The following is a 19,742-nucleotide window of genomic DNA, read 5'->3' on the forward strand; positions in this document are numbered from 1 at the left end:
TTAAAATGTCCATATTACCCAAAGCAATCTATAGATTCAACGCAATCCCCATCAAAATACCAACGGCATACTTCAAAGAATTAGAACAATTACTTCAAAAGTTCATATGGAACCAAAAAAGGCCTCGAATAGCCACAGCAATCTTGAAAAGGAAGAACAAAGTTGGAGGGATCACAATACCAGATTTCAGGTTATACTACAAAGCCACCATAATCAAAACAGCCTGGTACTGGCACAAGAACAGGTATATAGACCAGTGGAACAGAATAGAGAACCCAGAAATGGACCCTAGGCAATATGCTCAATTAATATTTGACAAAGGTGGCAAGAGCATACAGTGGAGTAAGGACAGCCTCTTTAATAAATGGTGCTGGGAAAATTGGACAGCTACTTGCCGAAAAATGAAACTAGACCATCAACTTACACCCTACACCAAAATAAACTCAAAATGGATAAAAGACTTAAATGTAACCCATGAATCCATAAAAATCCTAGAGGAGACTGTGGGCAACAAAATCTCAGACATCATACGCAGCAGAATTTTTACTGACACATCACCTAAGGCAATAGAAACAAAGGAGAAAATGAACACATGGGACTACATCAAACTCAAAAGCTTCTGCACAGCGAAAGATACAATCATCAAAACGGAAAGGCTACCCACTGTATGGGAGAGCATAATTGCCAATGATATATCAGATAAGGGGTTAATTTCCAATACATATAGAGTGCTCACACAACTCCACAAAAGGAAGACAAAGAATCCAATTAAAAAATGGGCAGAGGAACTAAATAGACACCTCTCCAAACAGGACATACAAATGGCTAAGAGACATATGAAGAAATGTTCATCATCACTAATCATCAGAGAGATGCAAATCAAAACAACAATGAGGTATCACCTCACACCGGTCAGAATGGCCGCCATCAACAAATCATCAAACAACAAGTGTTGGCGAGGGTGTGGAGAAAAGGGGACTCTAGTACACTGTTGGTGGGAATGCAGACTGGTGCAGCCACTATGGAAAACAATATGGTGTCACCTCAAAAAATTAAAAATTGAACTCCCATTTGACCCAGTGATCCCACTTCTAGGAATATACCCTAAGAAGCCTGAAACACCAATCAGAAAGAATATATGTACCCCCATCTTTGTAGCAGCACTATTTACAATCGCTAAGATCTGGAAACAGCCCAAGTGCCCATCAGTAGACGAATGGATTAAAAAGCTGTGGTACATATACACAATGGAGTACTACGCAGCGGTAAGAAAGAAAGATCTCTTGTCCTTTGAGACTACATGGAGGGACCTGGAAAGTATCATCCTGAGTGAAACAAGCCAAGCAGAGAAAGACAAATTTCATATGATCTCACTGATTTCTGGAATATAATGAACATAACAGTTTGAGGACAATCCCCTAAGGAGTGGGGAGCTGAGAGAGGGATGAACAACAGAATTTATATGCATATAGGCATGAACAGTGGACATGGACAACAATCGGGGGAAGGGGCGGAGAGGGAAGGGGGAGGGGGGAACCACTGGGGGAAAAAAGGAGAATCATTTGTAACAAAAATTATTCAATAAAAAAAAAAATAAAAATAAAAATAAAAAAAAAAAAAAAAAAATAAAAAAAAAAAAAAAAAAAAAAAAAAGATATATGACTTGTAAAGGCAGTATTGACGAACACAGTAAAACAATGCTTTGAGTAAAATAATTTAACATATGCAAGAAAATTATGAGAACTATTTTGAAACTAAGATAAAAACTGCCTGTTTTATAATGCAGAATAGAATTCAAATGGTTGTATTTTTTAATGGGAAATGAGTTGAGTTAAAGTAAAATAAAAAATGGTATGTCTCCTGGGGACATCCGTAAAAATAAATTCCAGACATAAATTCTTAGAATATCTACCATTTTTACACATCCATATCTATAGATATATCTATATCTTAAATAAAGAGATAAAATTCTTTGGATTTATAGTGGAAAGGATTAATAATAAATGAAAAAATATATGATAATTGGTAGAGGAAATATACTACCTTTGGAATATACTGTAAACGTTCATCTTCAAGACCTACAACTCATGTCTGGATGCTACCTGGCTACTCAACATTGTGACTGCTCAGTTCTCAGCCTTGACCTCTCCTTATGTTATATTCTCTCCCAAGACATCTCATCTACCTGTCGTTCTCTCCACTCCTAGTGCAGTGGTCTTCAAACAAGGTTCCTTGGGGTGCAAAGGAAGACTTTTCAAGGAGTACCCAAAGATATGCTAGTTTTATGGCAATCAAGTCCCACATTCTCAGCTTTTATGTAGATACTTCTCTTTTCATTACAAACCCGTATCTCACTTTCTCTCACTTTCCAGGAGAAAGCATGTTTCTCATTCACTTATCTTGTATCTTCGGAAGGTACATTGCACCGCTGGATCAAATAAAAAGAAAATTCTAAATATTGGTGTTGACCTCTAGAAAATGAGCTTTCTATTTTTAAAAATTCATTGCTCCTATAAATTTGAAAAGAAACTAGATAAGTTGTCATGATAATTTTAAATTTTTGGTGATAGATTATAGTGTGATTTTAAGCACAAAACTTGGAAAGATTTTGAATAATTTTATTACATTGCTATAACAAAATGCCTTTCATGGCTATCAATTTATTTTTATGTATAAGGTTTCTCATTACTTTAACATAAAAATATGAATAGAGCCCAAGCCGGTTTGGCTCAGCAGTTAGAGCTTTGGCCTGCGGTCTAGAGAGACCTGGGTTTAGTTCCCACTAAGGGCACATACCTTGGTTGCAGTTTGTCCCCGGCCCTGGTTGGGTCATGTGGGTGGCAACCACTCGATGTGTCCCTTTCACCTAGATGTTTCTCTCTCTCTCTCCCTCCCACTCTATCTGAACAAAAATATCAAAAAATGTCCTCAAGTGAGAATAAAAAAATATATATATGAATAGAATTAATGTTGAAACTTTTCTCTTTCCAGCAGTGAGTAATATTTATCTGTGAATATATAAGCTAATTGAAAAAAGACCAATCTCAATTTTTACTTTTGTATTTAACAATTTTTATACTTGGAAATTATTTATAAAAGTTTGCAATGTATTTTATTTCAAAAAACAAGATTCTTAATGGGAGGAAGGAAAATCAAACAAAAAATTAGATTTTCAAAGTTTGCCATGTATTTATGTTTATATATAAGTAACAATTGTAATGGAAACCCAATTTAAAAAAGGATTTAACAGGATTTTATAATAAATATTATGTGTGTATGTGTGTGTGTGTGTGCGTAATATGTTGTGTGTATATATTTTTTTATTACAGTAAAATGTGATATGGTGATCCAAAAATATTTTCATGTAATATATATTATATTAGAATACAACTTGGGGAAAGAGAAAAAAAACTATAATATTTGTGACTATTTTAAATGATTCATAGTGGGTATAAAATAGCTATGGTGTTTTGATTCTATTGGATGCATTTAGAGATCTTGAAAGAAGTTCATTGTAAAGGTCTATTATGCTAGAAGTTAAATCTTTGCAATTACGGAGTTTTAGAATTAGACTTTAAAATATTACTTTATGCAATTCATATGCATAAAAGTTTGAGGCCTTTTGGATTATTCCAGTGAATTGTTATTAATGCCTTCCTTTCTCTTACCTTTTACATCCAAACAGTCATTAACTCCTGTCACCTGCTGTCCTCAGCCCTGCTCAGGTGTGTGCACTTCTCTTCACTCCCACCACCAGCTCGCAAGGCTAGAGGTCTTCCCTGATCTGGTCCAATTTCCATATGACAGTCTCTCAGATCTGAGTTTCATTTTTAGTTTTGTGCAATTATTTTGAACAATTCTGTTTCACCCCCTGCCCCTGCCATTAATCTTTAGGGTATGTAAGGCCATGAACCGCATATTCTCAGCGCCAAGCAAGTAGCAGGGGCAGGGCTGGCATTAAATAAAGGAATGTTACCTCCAAGTGTCCAGCACAGTGCCTGACACATCCTAGCTGCTCGACATGTACTTACTGAATACATGAGTAAGTGAACATATGCCCTTTAACTGTACAATCAGAAAAGAACCCAAAGTGGACAAAATGTGAGAAAGTTGTATGATTTATGTCCATGCACAGTGAATGTGAAAGTTTGGACTGTTAGAACTAATGTCAGCACTTGCTTTGGAAACAAGGTTGAGACTCAGAGAAGTTAACTGAGTTGTTAAAGCCACAGCTCTCTAATGACAAACTTGGAGCAAACCTAATTCCTCACCCGGCTTCCGGAGGTGTGGACAGCCCTGTCCTTTCTGTTCGGCAGCATAGGCTCCCTGCTGTGTTCACTCTGGAAAACGCCAGTGCTGGTAACTCAGCACTGAAATGCGAGGTCTGACTGGTATAACTTCTAGCTATGAGTCACACTATTGACTTGTAGTAGGATATACAGTAAGAAGGATACAGAAAGCCGTGTAAAGAACAGAGGGAACAGGACCACAGTAACTTGGAGATATGGATCTGTGTTTTGGGGGAAGAAAACATGATGCTTCTGGGCCATGATGGAAAGAGCCCTTTGGCTTCAGCCTTCATGTTCTCACATAAGAAAAGCAAACATTGATGGACAGAGGGCAGACACAAGAGGAGGGGCTTAACTGGAGCTCTGTCCACTGTGAGATAAAATGACCTATGGCTGATGGAGGGACATGTGCCATAAATGTCAACTGACTAAGGGGAGGGACAAAAAAGTAATTCTTTACCTCGAAGCCGTAAAAGGCAGTAATTCTTTTTTTAAAAAATTTTTTTTTTCTTTATTGATTTTAGAGAAAGTGAGGGGGAGAAAGAGACAGAAACATCGATGAGCGAGAACATTGATTGGCCACCTCCTGCTTGCCCCACACTGGGGATCAGGCCCTCAATTTGGGCATGTGTCCTGATCAGGAATTGAACCAGCGACCTCTTGGTGCATGGGTTGACACTAAACCACTGAGTTACACTGGCTGGACAAAGACAGTAATTCATTTTGTTTTTTTTTATGCTCACCCGAGGACCTTTTTCCATTTTTTGTTCAGATAGAGTGGGAGGGAGAGAGAGAAATATCGACTTGAAAGGGACACATCGAGTGGCTGCCACCCGCACAACCCAACCACGGCCAGGGACAAACTGCAACCGAGGTACGTGCCCTTAGCGGGAACTGAACCCGGGTCTCTCTAACCGCTGAGCCAAACTGGCCGGGGCAAAGGCAGTAATTCTTAAAGCAGGAGAGGAAGGAAAGGCAAATGCCTCCCTACTTCTGATTGAGAGTCTCTATTATAATATTTGCTTTTATATTTTATGTTACAGCTTACATCTTTATAGTCTCAATTTATAGAAAGTGGTCTAATTTTGGAAGCATTTTATAAATGTTCTAGGCTGTTTTACACTGTTCCTCATTTAAAATATACACCACCCATTATACAGGGGTGGTCAAAAAAAATGAGAAGATAACTCCAAAGATGATTAATGTTTTATGATTTTTTACAAGGGCCAGATACTATATAGGCATTCTTTTTTTTTTTTTAATGCTCACCTGAGGATAATTTTCCATTTATCTTCATATAGAGTGGGAGGTGGGCAGAGAGAGAGAAACATCAATATGAGAGAGATAGATTGATTGGTTGCCTTCCGCATGACCCTGACTAGGGCTGGAGATGAACTGCAACCCAGGTACATGCCCCCAACTGGAATCGAACCCATGACTCTTTGGTCCACAGGCTGATGCTCTAACTGCTGAGCCAAACAGGCCAGGCCTATAGGCATTCTTTTATATAACTCTCATGACTTGTGTGGTTGGTAATATTATTGCCATTTTTCAGATGATGAAACCAAGTGATATCCCTAAAATCATTTAGTGGAATAGCTGCAATTTGATCACTAGTGTCTCTGACTCTAAAGACAGTATCCCGTCCTCACACCAGTGGTTCCCAAACTGTGGTCCCCAGACCAGCAGCATCTACTGATCACCTGGGGACTTGTGTAAATATAAATTCTTGGGCTCCAATCCACCTCCTGAATAAGAGCTCTGGGGTGGGGCCCAGCACACTGTTTAATAACTCCTCCCAATGATTCTTATGCCTGATCAGATTTGAGATCCACAGCCGTGTGCCAGGTAGCACAACCTGCAAAAAATTATTGTTTATACTCACCACAGAGAGTACTTGAGATCTGTTGGGTGTCTTAAAAACATTTTTGTGTGTCATTTTTGAACAAACATATATTACCGCCATGCAGTAACTTGACACATCACCACAGAATGACTTCCAGTGGGGGTTAGACAGCAGGCAGGCTGGAGGTGGAAGCCCAGATCCACCATCTAATGTTGCATCATCTTGTTAAGTTACCTCACTCTGTGAGATTAGGATTTGTTTTTTGTAAAAATGAAAATAAAAATGATGAGATTATACACAAAAAGCACTTTAGCCCAATTTCTAAAATGTAATAGAGACTTAACAAAGTAAATATAGTTTTCGTTGTGAATATCATTATTAGTAAAGACAATATTAGTAAAATTATATTAATTGCATGAGTAGTGAGGCTTATGAATTATGTATGTTGCAAAACTCCAGAGATGCTCCTCTACTTATCATTTTCATCATGAAATGGCCTTAATTTTTCCAACTTTAACATGAATTTCTAATTTATTGTAACTCAATAAGCACTTGGATGTGCCACAATGTACAAGGTACTCTGCTGTTTGGAGGTATTTTTTGAGTGATGATACAGCTATCAGTTTATATGTTAGGAAATGGATATCACTATCTGTTACTTATTTTTTTGATTAAATACTTTAAATCTTCATGTGTATTGGCATAAAGCTTTAAATTGTGCCTTTTAACATTATTTGAAAAATAATACATTATCACAAAATTAAGAGGCTGTGCTGTTATGGATACATTTAATTTCAGGTTAATTTTTTTTATTCAAAGAAAACCTCATATTGCCATCATGTGATCTCTGTATAGTTAACTGTCCAATCTCAACAGTGTGTTGACACAGAGCTTTTCAAATAACAATTCACCTGCAATAATCATATATTCCCTATATTTTACTCAGTGAAGCTCAGGCCAATTATTTCTTGTTTATTTGCACCAACCAGTGAAAGAAACCACTATCTGTCCCTTTTATTATGCTTTTCATACAAACGAAAAGGCTAGCATCTATTCTGTGTCTGTTTTTTTGTGTGTGCATGTGCTTTTTTAGTAAAATGTTCAGGTCTCCAACCTCCTTTTGTATCTTCTATTGTTAAGATCTTTTTATCTTTTGTATTGTTCTCTACTGAATGCTTAGCAATTTGTCTTTTTTCTGAAATGTGGTGTCTGCTGAACTTAGTCCCCAATTCACAGCCTAACAAGACCTGAATGTAGCTCAATCTGTTTTTATGCATGACATCACCATTACAATGCAAAGCACTGCAGCATTTAAATATTTTAACAGGGATCAGAATGTCTACTCGTTCAATTTATCATCCACAGTCATTCTTGAATTTTTTGTCTCTGCTGCTACCTCTCTAGCTCTTCATCACACTTTTTCGTTCCATTATCTTGCTGTGCATCAACTTTCACATCCGTTTCATTTTGCTGGGCACAGTGTCACTGATTCAACCTCTCTCTCCGGTGTATCAAGATGAAGCTCCATAGTAGCCCAACACCCCAAAGTTTGTAATCCCTGCTACTTCCATGAATTGCTGTCTTTTAGATATATTGGCAAATACAGAGCATCTCCCAAAATATTTTATAATACAGTATGTTCCTACATTACCTTGAAGCGTTTTTAAAAATTATTTTTAAGGTTCCACTTAAATAAAAACAAGCAAACAAAATAAAACTGGTCTGTTGTTTCAGGTACATTTAAGAAAAAAACTTACAGTCCTGTTTATGGACTCAGCATAAGACAGTTAAACCCAGGGGAAAGAAGTTAAGCTCAACACCAACTAAGGACTTCATTATTGTTTCATTACTTTTTCTTTTATCCTCACCTGAGGACATTTTTGTACCTATCTTCAGATGGAGCAAAAGGGAGAGAGGGAGGAAGAGAGAGAGAGAAACATCGACGTGAGAGAGGCATATTGACTGGTTGCCACCCACACGACCCCAACGAGGACCAAGGACAACCTGCAACCGAGGTGCATGCCCTCAGCGGGAAGAACCCAGGTATCTCTGGTCTGCAGGTCGACACTCCAACCACTGAGCCAATCTAGCCAGGGCTATTGTTTCATTGTTAAGCTGTCATCCAACAAATACTAATTAAACCTCTGATCTTCACACATAAGTAGCTCAGTGTGCATCACCTACCCTGGCTACAGGAGGACGCTTGTATATGCTGGGGCATGTCACATGGCTATTAAGCAAATCTTAGTAAACACAGAGTTTCACTTAGCGTATTGACTTGCTCAGTTACAAAAGAAAGCAAAGCAGGAGAATATAAAAATGATGAAGGAAACAACAAAAGTACTTTCAAGTATCAGGTCTAAATTTAATTATTTTACCATGAATGAATGGCAGAGTTATCAAAACCAAAATGAACTGACACCTTATAAATGAAACTTCTTTTATAAGGAATTATGGAAATGATGGATTCTTCAAGCTAAAGTCAGAAAATTACTACACGCAAACAAAACATCAATCTGCATGCCTTCCTTTTTCCTGGAATCCCCATCCATGCACTTTACGTATTCATCACTCACACCTCCCGCGGCTGCCTCGGTCTGGCCCTGCCCCTGCGGCCCTGCTCATCCTTTGTGAGGCAGGACCCTGCCCTTCCTGGTGTTTCCACCTGTTCCTGCTCCCAGGTTGAACTGTTTCTTTATAGAGCTCTACCTTCTGCTAATTCTGAGCTCTTCCTCTTCTCTTTGCTTGCCAGCTACCAGCTGGTATTGAGAAGCACTCTGTAAAATTTTGTTAAGTGAATGAATTATTTTACAAAGCAGCATTTTCCACAAATATATACTTAAATGTAAGAAGTGATATTAGTCTTGAACACTTGAGAGAAATTATAGTAATGTGACAGAAGACCAATTTTAATAAATGGTAAGAATATATGTTAACAAGAGTAAATTCATTAAAGGGTTAAAAAGCATCAGCTCTGAGAAAAGGCATGGTCCGTAGCAAAAGAGAAATAAACAAGGAAATAATCAAACAACAAAACAAAGGAAGAGAAGTAGAGACCACATTCTTTAAATAATATATTTTACCTTTTTTTCTCATGTGCATATATGATTATGTATCTTAATAAAATTTTAAATATATTAATTTAAATAAATGCTTGTTTTCATAGCTTTAATACATATGGTAGAATTAAAGGGGGTGGTAAAAAAACAAAGAAATTTTTTATAACATTTTTAAGTCTAATGAAATAGTTTTCAGAATACTTAGCAAAACAAGATAATCATTAGTAAAAGTTGAAAAACAAAGATGCTTTAGTTCTTGAGAAGACTGATGACAGATTTAATCACTGTCTTCAAGTATATGATGGATCAATTGAGAGATGAAAATGATGAAATATTTTCCTTCTTAGCTCAGTATAAGACCAGAAACGAGTAACATAACTTAAAAAGGCAAACAGGAAAATGCTAAAGAAGGTGAGATATGATGACAAATTACTACATCAGGCAGTAAAAGGTTTCCCCCAGAGTTTTAAAGCAGAATAGCTACCTTTTGACCTGGAGTCAGATATGACGCATAAACCTAAATAATTCACAAGACCAATACTAATTTGTTCCATAAGTATGCTATACTGTCTTTGGTTCTCTATGCTCATCTAGAACAAAATCTCTTCTCTGTTGCCTATGGGGTCAACCCAGCCACTCAGATCAGGGACAATTCCATCGTGGCATGTAGAACAGCATCATCTGAACAAATTGTCCCCTAGCTCCTCATCCTTCTCATCAGACTCCCCTTAACCCAGTGGCCAAAAACTGGAGAGGATTGACTATAAATTACCCAAAGTGCAAAAGCAATGAAAAATAATGGTCCTCGGAAATATAAAACCACCTAAGAAGTTTTAAAAAACTGCAGTAAGAAGACCACTAATCTTTAATTTTTTATGTTGAATATTCTTTTCATTAACATTAATGAGTGACATTTAGGATAATATTTTCTATTAAAAGTAATTTTATTAAATAATTTTAACTCCCATAATGTATTAAAATACTGACTGTGAAATTCCAAGATAAGCTATAAGTTGAAGGTCTTTGTCAAGGGTCACGGAAAGAGTAAAGCTCTTTTTTATGACCCTTTTGTTTTTAGTTTTGAACATTAACATTATGCCCCTTTATATATCATAGGCTTGCAGTTGTTTAATGAATAAATATCACCACCTTTATAAACAACCTTAGCATTTGGCCTACATTTTATTATTTTGTTCTCATGGGATAGCTAAGCCATCAAAATTCAAAATAATTTGACACCTATATATGAGGAATAAAGGCCTAATTATCGGGTTGTTTCAAAACTCAATAAAACCTTGCAAAGATCCACGCGTTGTGCCTTTCAGGCTGCCGCCTTGTAAGCTGTGAACCTGAACCACAGTTTTGAGATTTTTTCTTTCTTGTCTTGATTTTCTCCAGCTGATAAATGGAATGCATCCACTGAGAATCTGAAAGCAGTGTCATATCCTATCAAAACCTCGGGATTTGGTTCCACGTACCTGTTCCTGTTGCTGGAAATCCAGTCTGAAATAAGTGTCGATGCCTGTTGGTGACAGTGCTTGTTGCCAAAACTGCAGGCCAGCATGATCACTTCTCGGCGTAGCTCTCTTCCGTGGCATCAGAAGGGAAAAATGTTTAAAGCAGCGTTAATATCTGGAGAGAAAGGGTAGCTCATTACATTATACTACAGTAGATAAGTAAATAATTCGCAGAAAAAGGGTTTTCAGATACGGAACTCCTGTTTTGCTGAGTAAGAGACAGGGGAGTAGAAGTTAGTCATATTTCAAGAACTGCAAGAGACAGTTCTACAGTGAGGGGTGTGGGTTCAGATCTCAGCTTCACCAGTAAAGGCAGATCTTACATTAAAACATGTTCTCAGTACCAGGGGGTGAAAACTATATTCCCCACAGCAGTCCTCCCAGGGGAGGGAAAGGAAAGATGCAAAATGGAAGAAAGATCATTTCATGCTGCTAACGTCACGATGGTACTAGCTGTATGTTACTGCACAATTCTGGGGAGAAAAAGCAAATAATAGAATAAAACAGTACTCATGTTGGTAGGACGCTTGAACAAGAGATCCATTAAAATTGTTTTTTGGCCATCCAAGCTTGATGTACGTTGTTGCGACTTGCTTTAAAATATATTCCTAAATGAGGGCAGAGGAAATAAAGATAATGTCAAGTTCAAACCTCTCCATGATGACAATTAAAATTATATACTGAAGTTAAAATATTTTCTAAATACTTTAAAATATCAGTAAAAGTGGGGCCTGGTCATGATCTATTATAATTTTATTCAGCTTAGTATTTCAAACATAGATAATAAGAATAAAATACAATTGCAATGGTCTTTACTTCTTATTGAACGATGAAGTAATTTGCACTACTAATTGTTACAATTTTTGTAGCAAAACAAGGAAACAGGAATATTGATGACACTCATGCATACATATGTACAAATATATATAGATATAGTTTTTAAAGTGAGTACCTAATATTTATGCATTTTACATCAATAGAGCATATTTAATGCAAGCCTATATGTAGACCTAGCCAATAGCCTAGCATTGTTGAATCTGACATGCACAGAACTCTTCAGTAAAATGACACAGTATTTCAAAGTCAATACCTCATTCAGTTCATAATATATTTAAATATCGGTAGCAATGTCAGGTATGCTCTTGCTTTAATGGAGTGCTGAAATTTGTCAAAAGAATGAAAGCACTAACATCATAGTAAAAGTAGTTCTTAACTTGTACTGAAATTGAGGTGTCTAATGTGATATTCTAAAGTATAAATATATATAAAAATGTATTTTACTTTTACAAAAGTCTCATATTGCACTGTTTCTGTGTTGAGAAAAGAGGAGTGTACTAAGTCTTTCTCCAGCATAGAAAAATTATGCCTTAATAGTAATGACATATTTCTTTGCATGTCTGTTCTAAGAGTTTAGACAAAACTAATAAAACTAGCAGTCAAGCCAGAATTATTCGCATTAAAAATAAAATGAAACACGGGTGTTTACACATAGGTTTAGGATAAGATAAAAAGAAGCAACTCTGATGGCCATCAGATAATTTAGATGGTTCTAATAAACAGATTTTTATTAGATCTGGTGGCCATGGAAATTCCAAATGTATAGGTTAATTAGCAGAGCCAGTATGTCTTAAGAAAAAGAACAATTTTATAAAGCATCAGGAAGACTTCTAAAATAATTAAATGAAAATAAATAGTGCCCAAAGGCAATAGAAAGCAGAGACATATTCTCATATGCACAGTCTCATGGTGATAACACATTTAGAAATCAAAAGCTCATTAGTAGCACTTAATCCTAATCTTATTCAAAATGATTATTATGTTAGATTAGGTGGCGTCAGCAGTGCAATTTTGGTTTACCAGGCTTCCTTTTTAGGGAATCTGGTCAGGTAACATGTTGAAATGTTTGTCATGTCTTCATGTCTATTTGGATTATCTGTTGTTTGCTTTCTTGTGTCCCCCTGGACCCAATTATGAATGGGTTTTGCCTCAGTGTTGATCTTATCCTTGTTAATTAAGGAAGTGAATTGGATTCACTATGCCTTTTTGGATAAAAATAATGACTGAGAGTCTATACTGAAACTGTCTATATTCTGTTAAGATCTTTGAAATCCTTCCACCCAGGTTAAGTCCTTTGTGAACACAGAGCCCTTTAACTCTTGGAAAGTAAGTATGAACTTTAAGAATTTGCCATGTATATTTGTTCTTACATTTTGAGGCATTTAAGCTTAATTGACACTTTTAGGCCAGAACAAAAAGCAGCTTGGATTAAATTTCTTCTTCCAGTAATTGTCATCACTGTTGCACTGAAAATCAGGGCAAAAATGATAACATGAATTAGAAGGCACTAAAATAAGTCAGGGTCAGTTGTATGTAGTAGATAACGAGAAAATACTTTATCATCTGAAAATAGACAGAAGAAAATGTATCTTTTTACATTGAAGACATTGTATTTCTCCATACGGTCCAGTAATTTATCAAGAGGATAAAGAGCTCGGCTGGCAGCGTGCCAAGGAAGAAAATCCTTCTCCTCAGACAGGTATCTGATAATTTCCAGGGGAATATTCTGAGGCAAATAGCCAGCTCTGCATAGCAAAAAAAGTCAATGTTAATTATATGCAAAAAAATGTACATGATGCAAAAATGAAGATTTTACTTATGCAAATAAAAGGCAGAATGCAAGATTCATTATGGTATAAAGAAGCCATACTCTGTTATAGAAACAAAATGACTCACCTTTTAAATATAGTTCTACTTAGGATGCCAAAGCCCCTTAATATCAAAATGCATGGTTTTAGAAAGAAAGAATTATGAAATTTGAATAAAATCAACTCTAGGTTTGTTCCTTCACAGAAACTCTTCAGAGGTCACAAGTTATTGAAAATAATTGATTACTGAAATAAAATTTCAGTTCCTCTGGCATTCTCTTTACTTTTTCATGTCGTCCTCTGTAATCATATTTAATACAGGTTGCTTTCAAAATGATGATCAAATTAAAGTGGTAACTTATAGTTTTGACTCTATCTATGGTACCTTACAATATAAGCATTTTCCGAACCTGCCAGTTATTTTTTAAAAATGCTTTCTATAGCACCTGTGAAAATCAGAGTTAGATTTTAATAGAGTACAAGTCACAAAAAATGTTAAGAAAATAGACTCTCTTCTTATGTATTATTTTCCTTTCAAAATAAATGCCATGTCACCTGTGAACCAATGTCAGATACTTTGGAAAATATGAAGCTGAAGTTTTTAAAAATTATCTGAATATTTGTTGCCTGTTTTTAAAGAGAGTATATCCGAAAAAAGGAGCCAGAAAGAGTACACATCTCTACTTTTCAGTAGATTGAATATAAGATCCTTGCAAATCAAAGCAATATAAATGACAATCCACAGAACTTTAAAAGATGGCTTTATCCTTGATGTCCCTGATGCATACATATAGTGACACTATATATTTTGCTATTTTTGTTTGTTTGTTTGTTGTTTGTTTGTTTTACATTAATAATCAACTGAATGCAGACTTCTAGCACAGGCAACAGGTAAATGTGAAAGCAACCAATGCCTGGTATTTGCCTTTACCTACATTTCACACTCTTGCTCTTTTGTAGCATCACAAGAATAGCTGGACTTTTTTATTTGTGTCTGTGGTAGAAGGTGGACAGGGAAGGAGCAATGCTTTTCTCATCTTCACTTACAATAATGTGCCAGATTATTTTACTCAATACAAAAAGCAGAAATTACAGATGAATATTAACTTGCAGCTGTGTTCAGAATGTTTCTAATAAAAACCAATTCTGAAGAGTGTGCTTCACTTTTCCATGAATTAAAAAAAAAAAAAAGTGTGTCAGTCTGATGATTTTAGTCACTCATGTTATAATATCAACCACAGTTAATGTCTGATGTAAATAAGAATGGTGAGAATAACTCTAAAATTCCACATAATTTCCAAATTTTCTCAGGTGTGTATGACTTGGAGTACACCTAGATACGAGCTGTTTTTCTTGCAGTTTCTATTTTATACATCTTTGCAGAAAAATCATGAAATTAGGGTATGGCAGCAATCAAATAAGTATCCATCAATAGATGAGTAGATAAAAAAGCTGTGGTACATATACACAATGGAATATTATGCAACTGTAAGAAAGATCTCTTATTCTTTGAGACAACGTGGAGGGACCTTGAGAGTATTATGCTAAGCGAAATAAGCCAATCAGAGAAAGAAATACCATATGATCTCACTTATTTATGGAATATAATGTACAAGGTGGACTGATGAAAAAAATAGATCCAGAGTCATAGAAAGGAGTATAGTTCAGATTGACAAACCTCAGGGTAGGAGAACGGGGCAGATGGATGCAATGAACCAAAGAACTTATACATAGACAACAATGCAGAGGAGTGGAGGGGGCAGGATGGTGATGAAGGTGTCTAGGGGGAAAAAAGGAGAAACATCTGTAACAAAAATAAATTAATAAAAATTTTTTTAAAAATTAAAAAAAAGAAACTTTATCTTTTCTTCTAGTGTAGTATCTCAATAATACAATAAGGGTTTCTCATCCACTGACTAAGCAATGCAATTTTTAATGAAAATAATTCTTTGGCTTTCTTCCCTAAAAGAACCACAGCTTCCAATATTTCAAATTTTGTACTTGGTTCCCCCTGGACTTTTAATTCCAGATATTAATTAGCATATCAATCATAAATCTGCCTCCTTTAAGCGTGTGGATTAGATAATTTTAGAATCCAAGAAGATTTATCTAGAAGTCATTATTCTTTTTTTAAATAAATCAGAAAATTACTATATTGAAAAATAAAATTTAGTTAAGTAACTAATTATTATGCATCTTCAAATAAATTAGAAAAATCTGGAATATTGTCTGGATCTATTTTCTCAGAGATTTAAACTTACTAGCTTTATGTCAGTTATAATTTATTGTGCTTTACTTCATATAAATGGAGGGACATTATTCAATGATTTGTAGGCAATACGGCTACAAATTTAAAACATGACAACAAATGTTACAGAAGGAGAAAGAGCCTGAGACCACTAATGCTGACTGTGCAATTAGACTAATACCTTCCTCTCTTCAAGCCTCGCATTCCTTATCTGCGAAATGGGGGAGTTGAACTAAGAGACACTTTATTTTATTTCCAAAAATCTTTTTATTCAAACCTACTTTTCTACAATTTTACCTTCTGAGAAATAATTACAATAATATGGGCATAATTTATTTGTTTAAAAATTGGAAAAAAAAATACTTTGTAATTTTCACACGTCTCATTTTTTTTATTGTTTAATATGTACAGGTCTAAGAGTTAGGGCTTGGATCTAGTTTTTATAAGACACTGACATAATGCAAAGAAAATAAAAGTAAAGCAAGCCTGATAGAAATTCCAAATAATAGCAAGGCACATAAAGTATTCATTAGATAAAGACAGGGAGCAAGGTCTGTTTTGAGTCGTTATGGCAAAAATTGTGAAATGCTCACTGAAATCCCTGCTCTCCTTTGCTTTCTAGGATAGACCATAATTCCCATTCCCTTGGTTGTTAACTGTGGTCATGTGACTAAGATCTAAACAATAGAATGTGTAAATTCTTCACTGACAAAGTTAGCTCATAGACATCGCTCATTAGCTCCTCTGCATTCTTTTTCCATGAAATGAATCTTTCATTGAACATGTCTTACCTTGAATGTGTCAGAAACCTATCTGGGTCTCTGGAGTATTCAGACCCAAGTGCCAGTTCTCACACCAATTTCCCTTATGTGTCCAGGAAATATATTTCTATTGTCCTTGATCCTAATACAAGTTTGGGGGGATTATTTTTAAAGTACTTAACCTTCTCTAATGCAGATAGAATAAAAAACAAATTACACTCAAATTGCCCTCATTTTGTGCTGTTATAAACATATAAGTAATTACCTACTGTATAATTCAATATATTTGCATTTAGCTTACTAGATCAAAATATGTAGCTACACTCAATTGGACAAGAGGGTGATCAGCTTCAATACAAAATTAAAACTTATAAGAGATAATCTTGGTGAATAAGTTACCAGTTTAGATATGCACTTGTGTAATTGGTTGATAATGATATCTGTGATTACTACTACTGATAATGCAATCAATAGAGGGGAAGTGTGTGGTATCCAGTGAATGGAACACTACATTAGCTCAAAGTAATCAGTCCAGTAGGAAATACATTTAGGGTCCTGACACTGTAATTCAGTTTCCCTAAATTTCATCATCACAGGGAAATGCAACTAACAAAATGGGGAGAAAAGTAGCAAATTTAAAGAATATTTCATGTGCCCAGCCAGTGTGGCTCCATGGATCGAGCGTCGTCCCATGGACTCAGAGGTCCCAGTTTGATTCCCAGTCAGGGCACATGCCCAGGTTGTGGGCTCAATTGCTGGTGGGGGGCATGCAGGAGGCAGCTGATCGATGTTTCCATCTCTCCCTCCCTTCCTCTCTATCAAAAAAATGTAAAAATGAAATATATTTCATGTATAACTAAATGTGTTTTATTAATATTTTAGGAAGAGGTTGAAATAACATCTATCTTCTTTCTGGCTTGGGGTTGGGGTTGGCATAAGAAATGATTTAGGAATCAAAGAAAAGACAGTGGGGAAGAGGGTCAAATGAGGAAACTTAAAGATTAATAAAAGAGTTCCCATATGCAGCTACGGAGTTCCTCTTTCCATCCCTCCCACCCCCAAAGTGCGCACACACACACACCCTTTCTCCTTCTCCAATTTATAGGAGCCTGCAATGAAATATATCTCTAGGCACATAAGAAATTACTTTTTGTAAGAAGGAAATTAAAACCAGACTATATTAGCTGATGTTGCAATGCACTGATCTTAACAGGTTTGTTTTCACCTAAAATCAAAACTACTTTTTAAAACCTTGTGAATTCCTATGAATGTTAACTCTGGGATCTACTGACAAGGGTGGCTTGTACAAAAATAACCTATTTTACTGTGAGTTTTCTTTAAAAGTACTTGGTTTCTGAGTGCTCGAAACAGGAAAAAATTAAAAGCACAATCCTCAGACTCTTCAGAGCATCATACTCCAGTCTTCATTAATTGGATATTCATTTAAAACCAATAAATAGCTTACCACATATTTTACAAAATATGCAGAAGACACTATAACTGTCGCTTAGGGCACAGATTTTTTAAAGCGATTGCTGAAGTGCTTAATTAAAAAATGTATGATTGTATTATTTATTTTTTTTTTGTTATTCATCAGTAAAAGACTTCTGTGTGCTCTTTGTGGAAAGATACTACACCGGAGATTAGGAACTTCACTAGTGCTCAGCGTACCAAAGAATAGTAAGAGGAATACATGGGGGATATACCTCTGTCAACCAACAGTCCATTTGGCCAATTCCTAGAGAAAATAAAAATGTGATTCAAACATTGGTGAAGTGATCGCAGGCCAACGCGCTAACCGCTGAGCTGAACCGACCAGGGAGGAAGTTACTTCTTTGTAGTCCCATAGAATTAGAACTGTGTAAGTTGCACAAAGAGAGTTCTCACAGCCCTCCTCCTGCTCCTCCTCCTCTCCTTCTGTTCCAGGAAGCTTTCTCCCAAAACTGATTTAGGCGCCTGTTTTCTGGGCTCACATACATCTTGATAACATCTCCATTCATAATAATTATCATGATATTAATTATAATTTGACATAATATAATCTTTCTCACTCCCCGGACTTTAAGGAAATAAAGCATACTTCACCCATCTTTTTATCCACATACACTAACACAGATTCTAGTATAAAAGAGGTACTCGATAAATGTTTCTTTAACTAAATTAAATTATGGCAATAATATAATAATTCTTACAAGTATATTGTAAGCACTTTACAAGTATATTGAAACTTAAACATAACAACAATTTTCTAAGGTTAAAAGACACCAGAAGGATGGAAAACTTCTATTAGAGTGATAGTTATAGTATTTTTATTCATCTTGTTTATTAATGATACACATGATAGAAGATGAGAAGGCCATTTCTGTCTAGTCAATAGTTCTTGTTTTTTTTTTATTGTTGAAAATATTGCAGATGTCCCCCCTTTTTCCTCATTGATCCCCTCCTTCCCATTCGCACTCCCCTCCTACCTTCCCCAAACTAATTGCTGTGTCCATTTGTTGTGCATATATGTATATAAGTCATGTGGTTTATCTCTTCCCACCTCTCCCAGCCACCATCCATCCCTCTGAGGTTTGTTAGTCTGTTCCCGACTTCCATGATTACGGATCTCTTTTGGTCAACAGCTTATTTTGTTCATTATGGTCCACAAATAAGTGAGATAATGTGACATGTGTCTTTCTCTGACTGGCTTATTTCAGTTAGCATAATACTCTCCAGGTTTCTCCATGCTGTCTCAAAGGGTAAGACAACTCTCTTTTTTATAGCTGCATAGTGTTCCATTGTGTAAATGTACCACAACTTTTCTATCTACTCATCTACTTAGTCAATAGTTTTGAATAAGCTAGTCTATACTAAAATAAAATAGCTTTATTGCCAGTGAGAAAACAGAGGCATTATATAAACATCTCTGTTCTTTTGTCTGATTAACAAAGTATTTTTCTACTTTCCTTGAAGCATCAGTGTTAATTTATGCCATGCATTCAAATGAATAGATGGAGGGCTTGGAAATCTCTTTTCCCTAGTAAGTTGACAAAGATGAATCACATGATTTTTAAGATCCTCTTTTTGGTAAACATTTTATTGTTAAAGTTTTATTAACAATAAAACATTCAAAAATAATGTTTTGCTACTTTTATACTCCCACTACCACCACCACCACCACCCTTTCCTCTCCATTTGATTCTTTATTTCCAAGCATAATTTCTCAGGAAATTAGCCACCATTAAACACAGAGAGTCTTCTCAGCAAGTAATAACATTAAAAAACAGAATCAATCTTTGGCCATTAACTGGAAGAGTTAATAGCTATTTGTCCAAAAAGGAAACATTGTTAGCTTTAAGGCCAAAGTGAACTAATTATTTTTTTTAAGAAAACTG

General features: G+C 35.7%; 1 protein-coding gene across 1 annotated transcript in view; it reads right to left on the reverse strand.

Annotated features, from left to right (window-relative positions):
- TRHDE (thyrotropin releasing hormone degrading enzyme) overlaps positions 1-19,742 on the reverse strand; it is a 384,097-nt gene that overhangs the window by 37,629 nt on the left and 326,726 nt on the right. Inside the window, exons 13-15 of the mRNA XM_036252398.1 lie at positions 13,146-13,293; positions 11,222-11,319; positions 10,673-10,780 (exon numbers count right to left, since the gene is read on the reverse strand). Coding sequence (XP_036108291.1) covers positions 10,673-10,780; positions 11,222-11,319; positions 13,146-13,293 — 354 coding nt within the window. The remainder of the gene's footprint in view (positions 1-10,672; positions 10,781-11,221; positions 11,320-13,145; positions 13,294-19,742) is intronic.

The sequence above is a fragment of the Molossus molossus genome, unplaced genomic scaffold (assembly GCF_014108415.1).
Source record: "Molossus molossus isolate mMolMol1 unplaced genomic scaffold, mMolMol1.p scaffold_m16_p_10, whole genome shotgun sequence".
NCBI classification, from domain to species: Eukaryota; Metazoa; Chordata; class Mammalia; order Chiroptera; family Molossidae; genus Molossus; species Molossus molossus.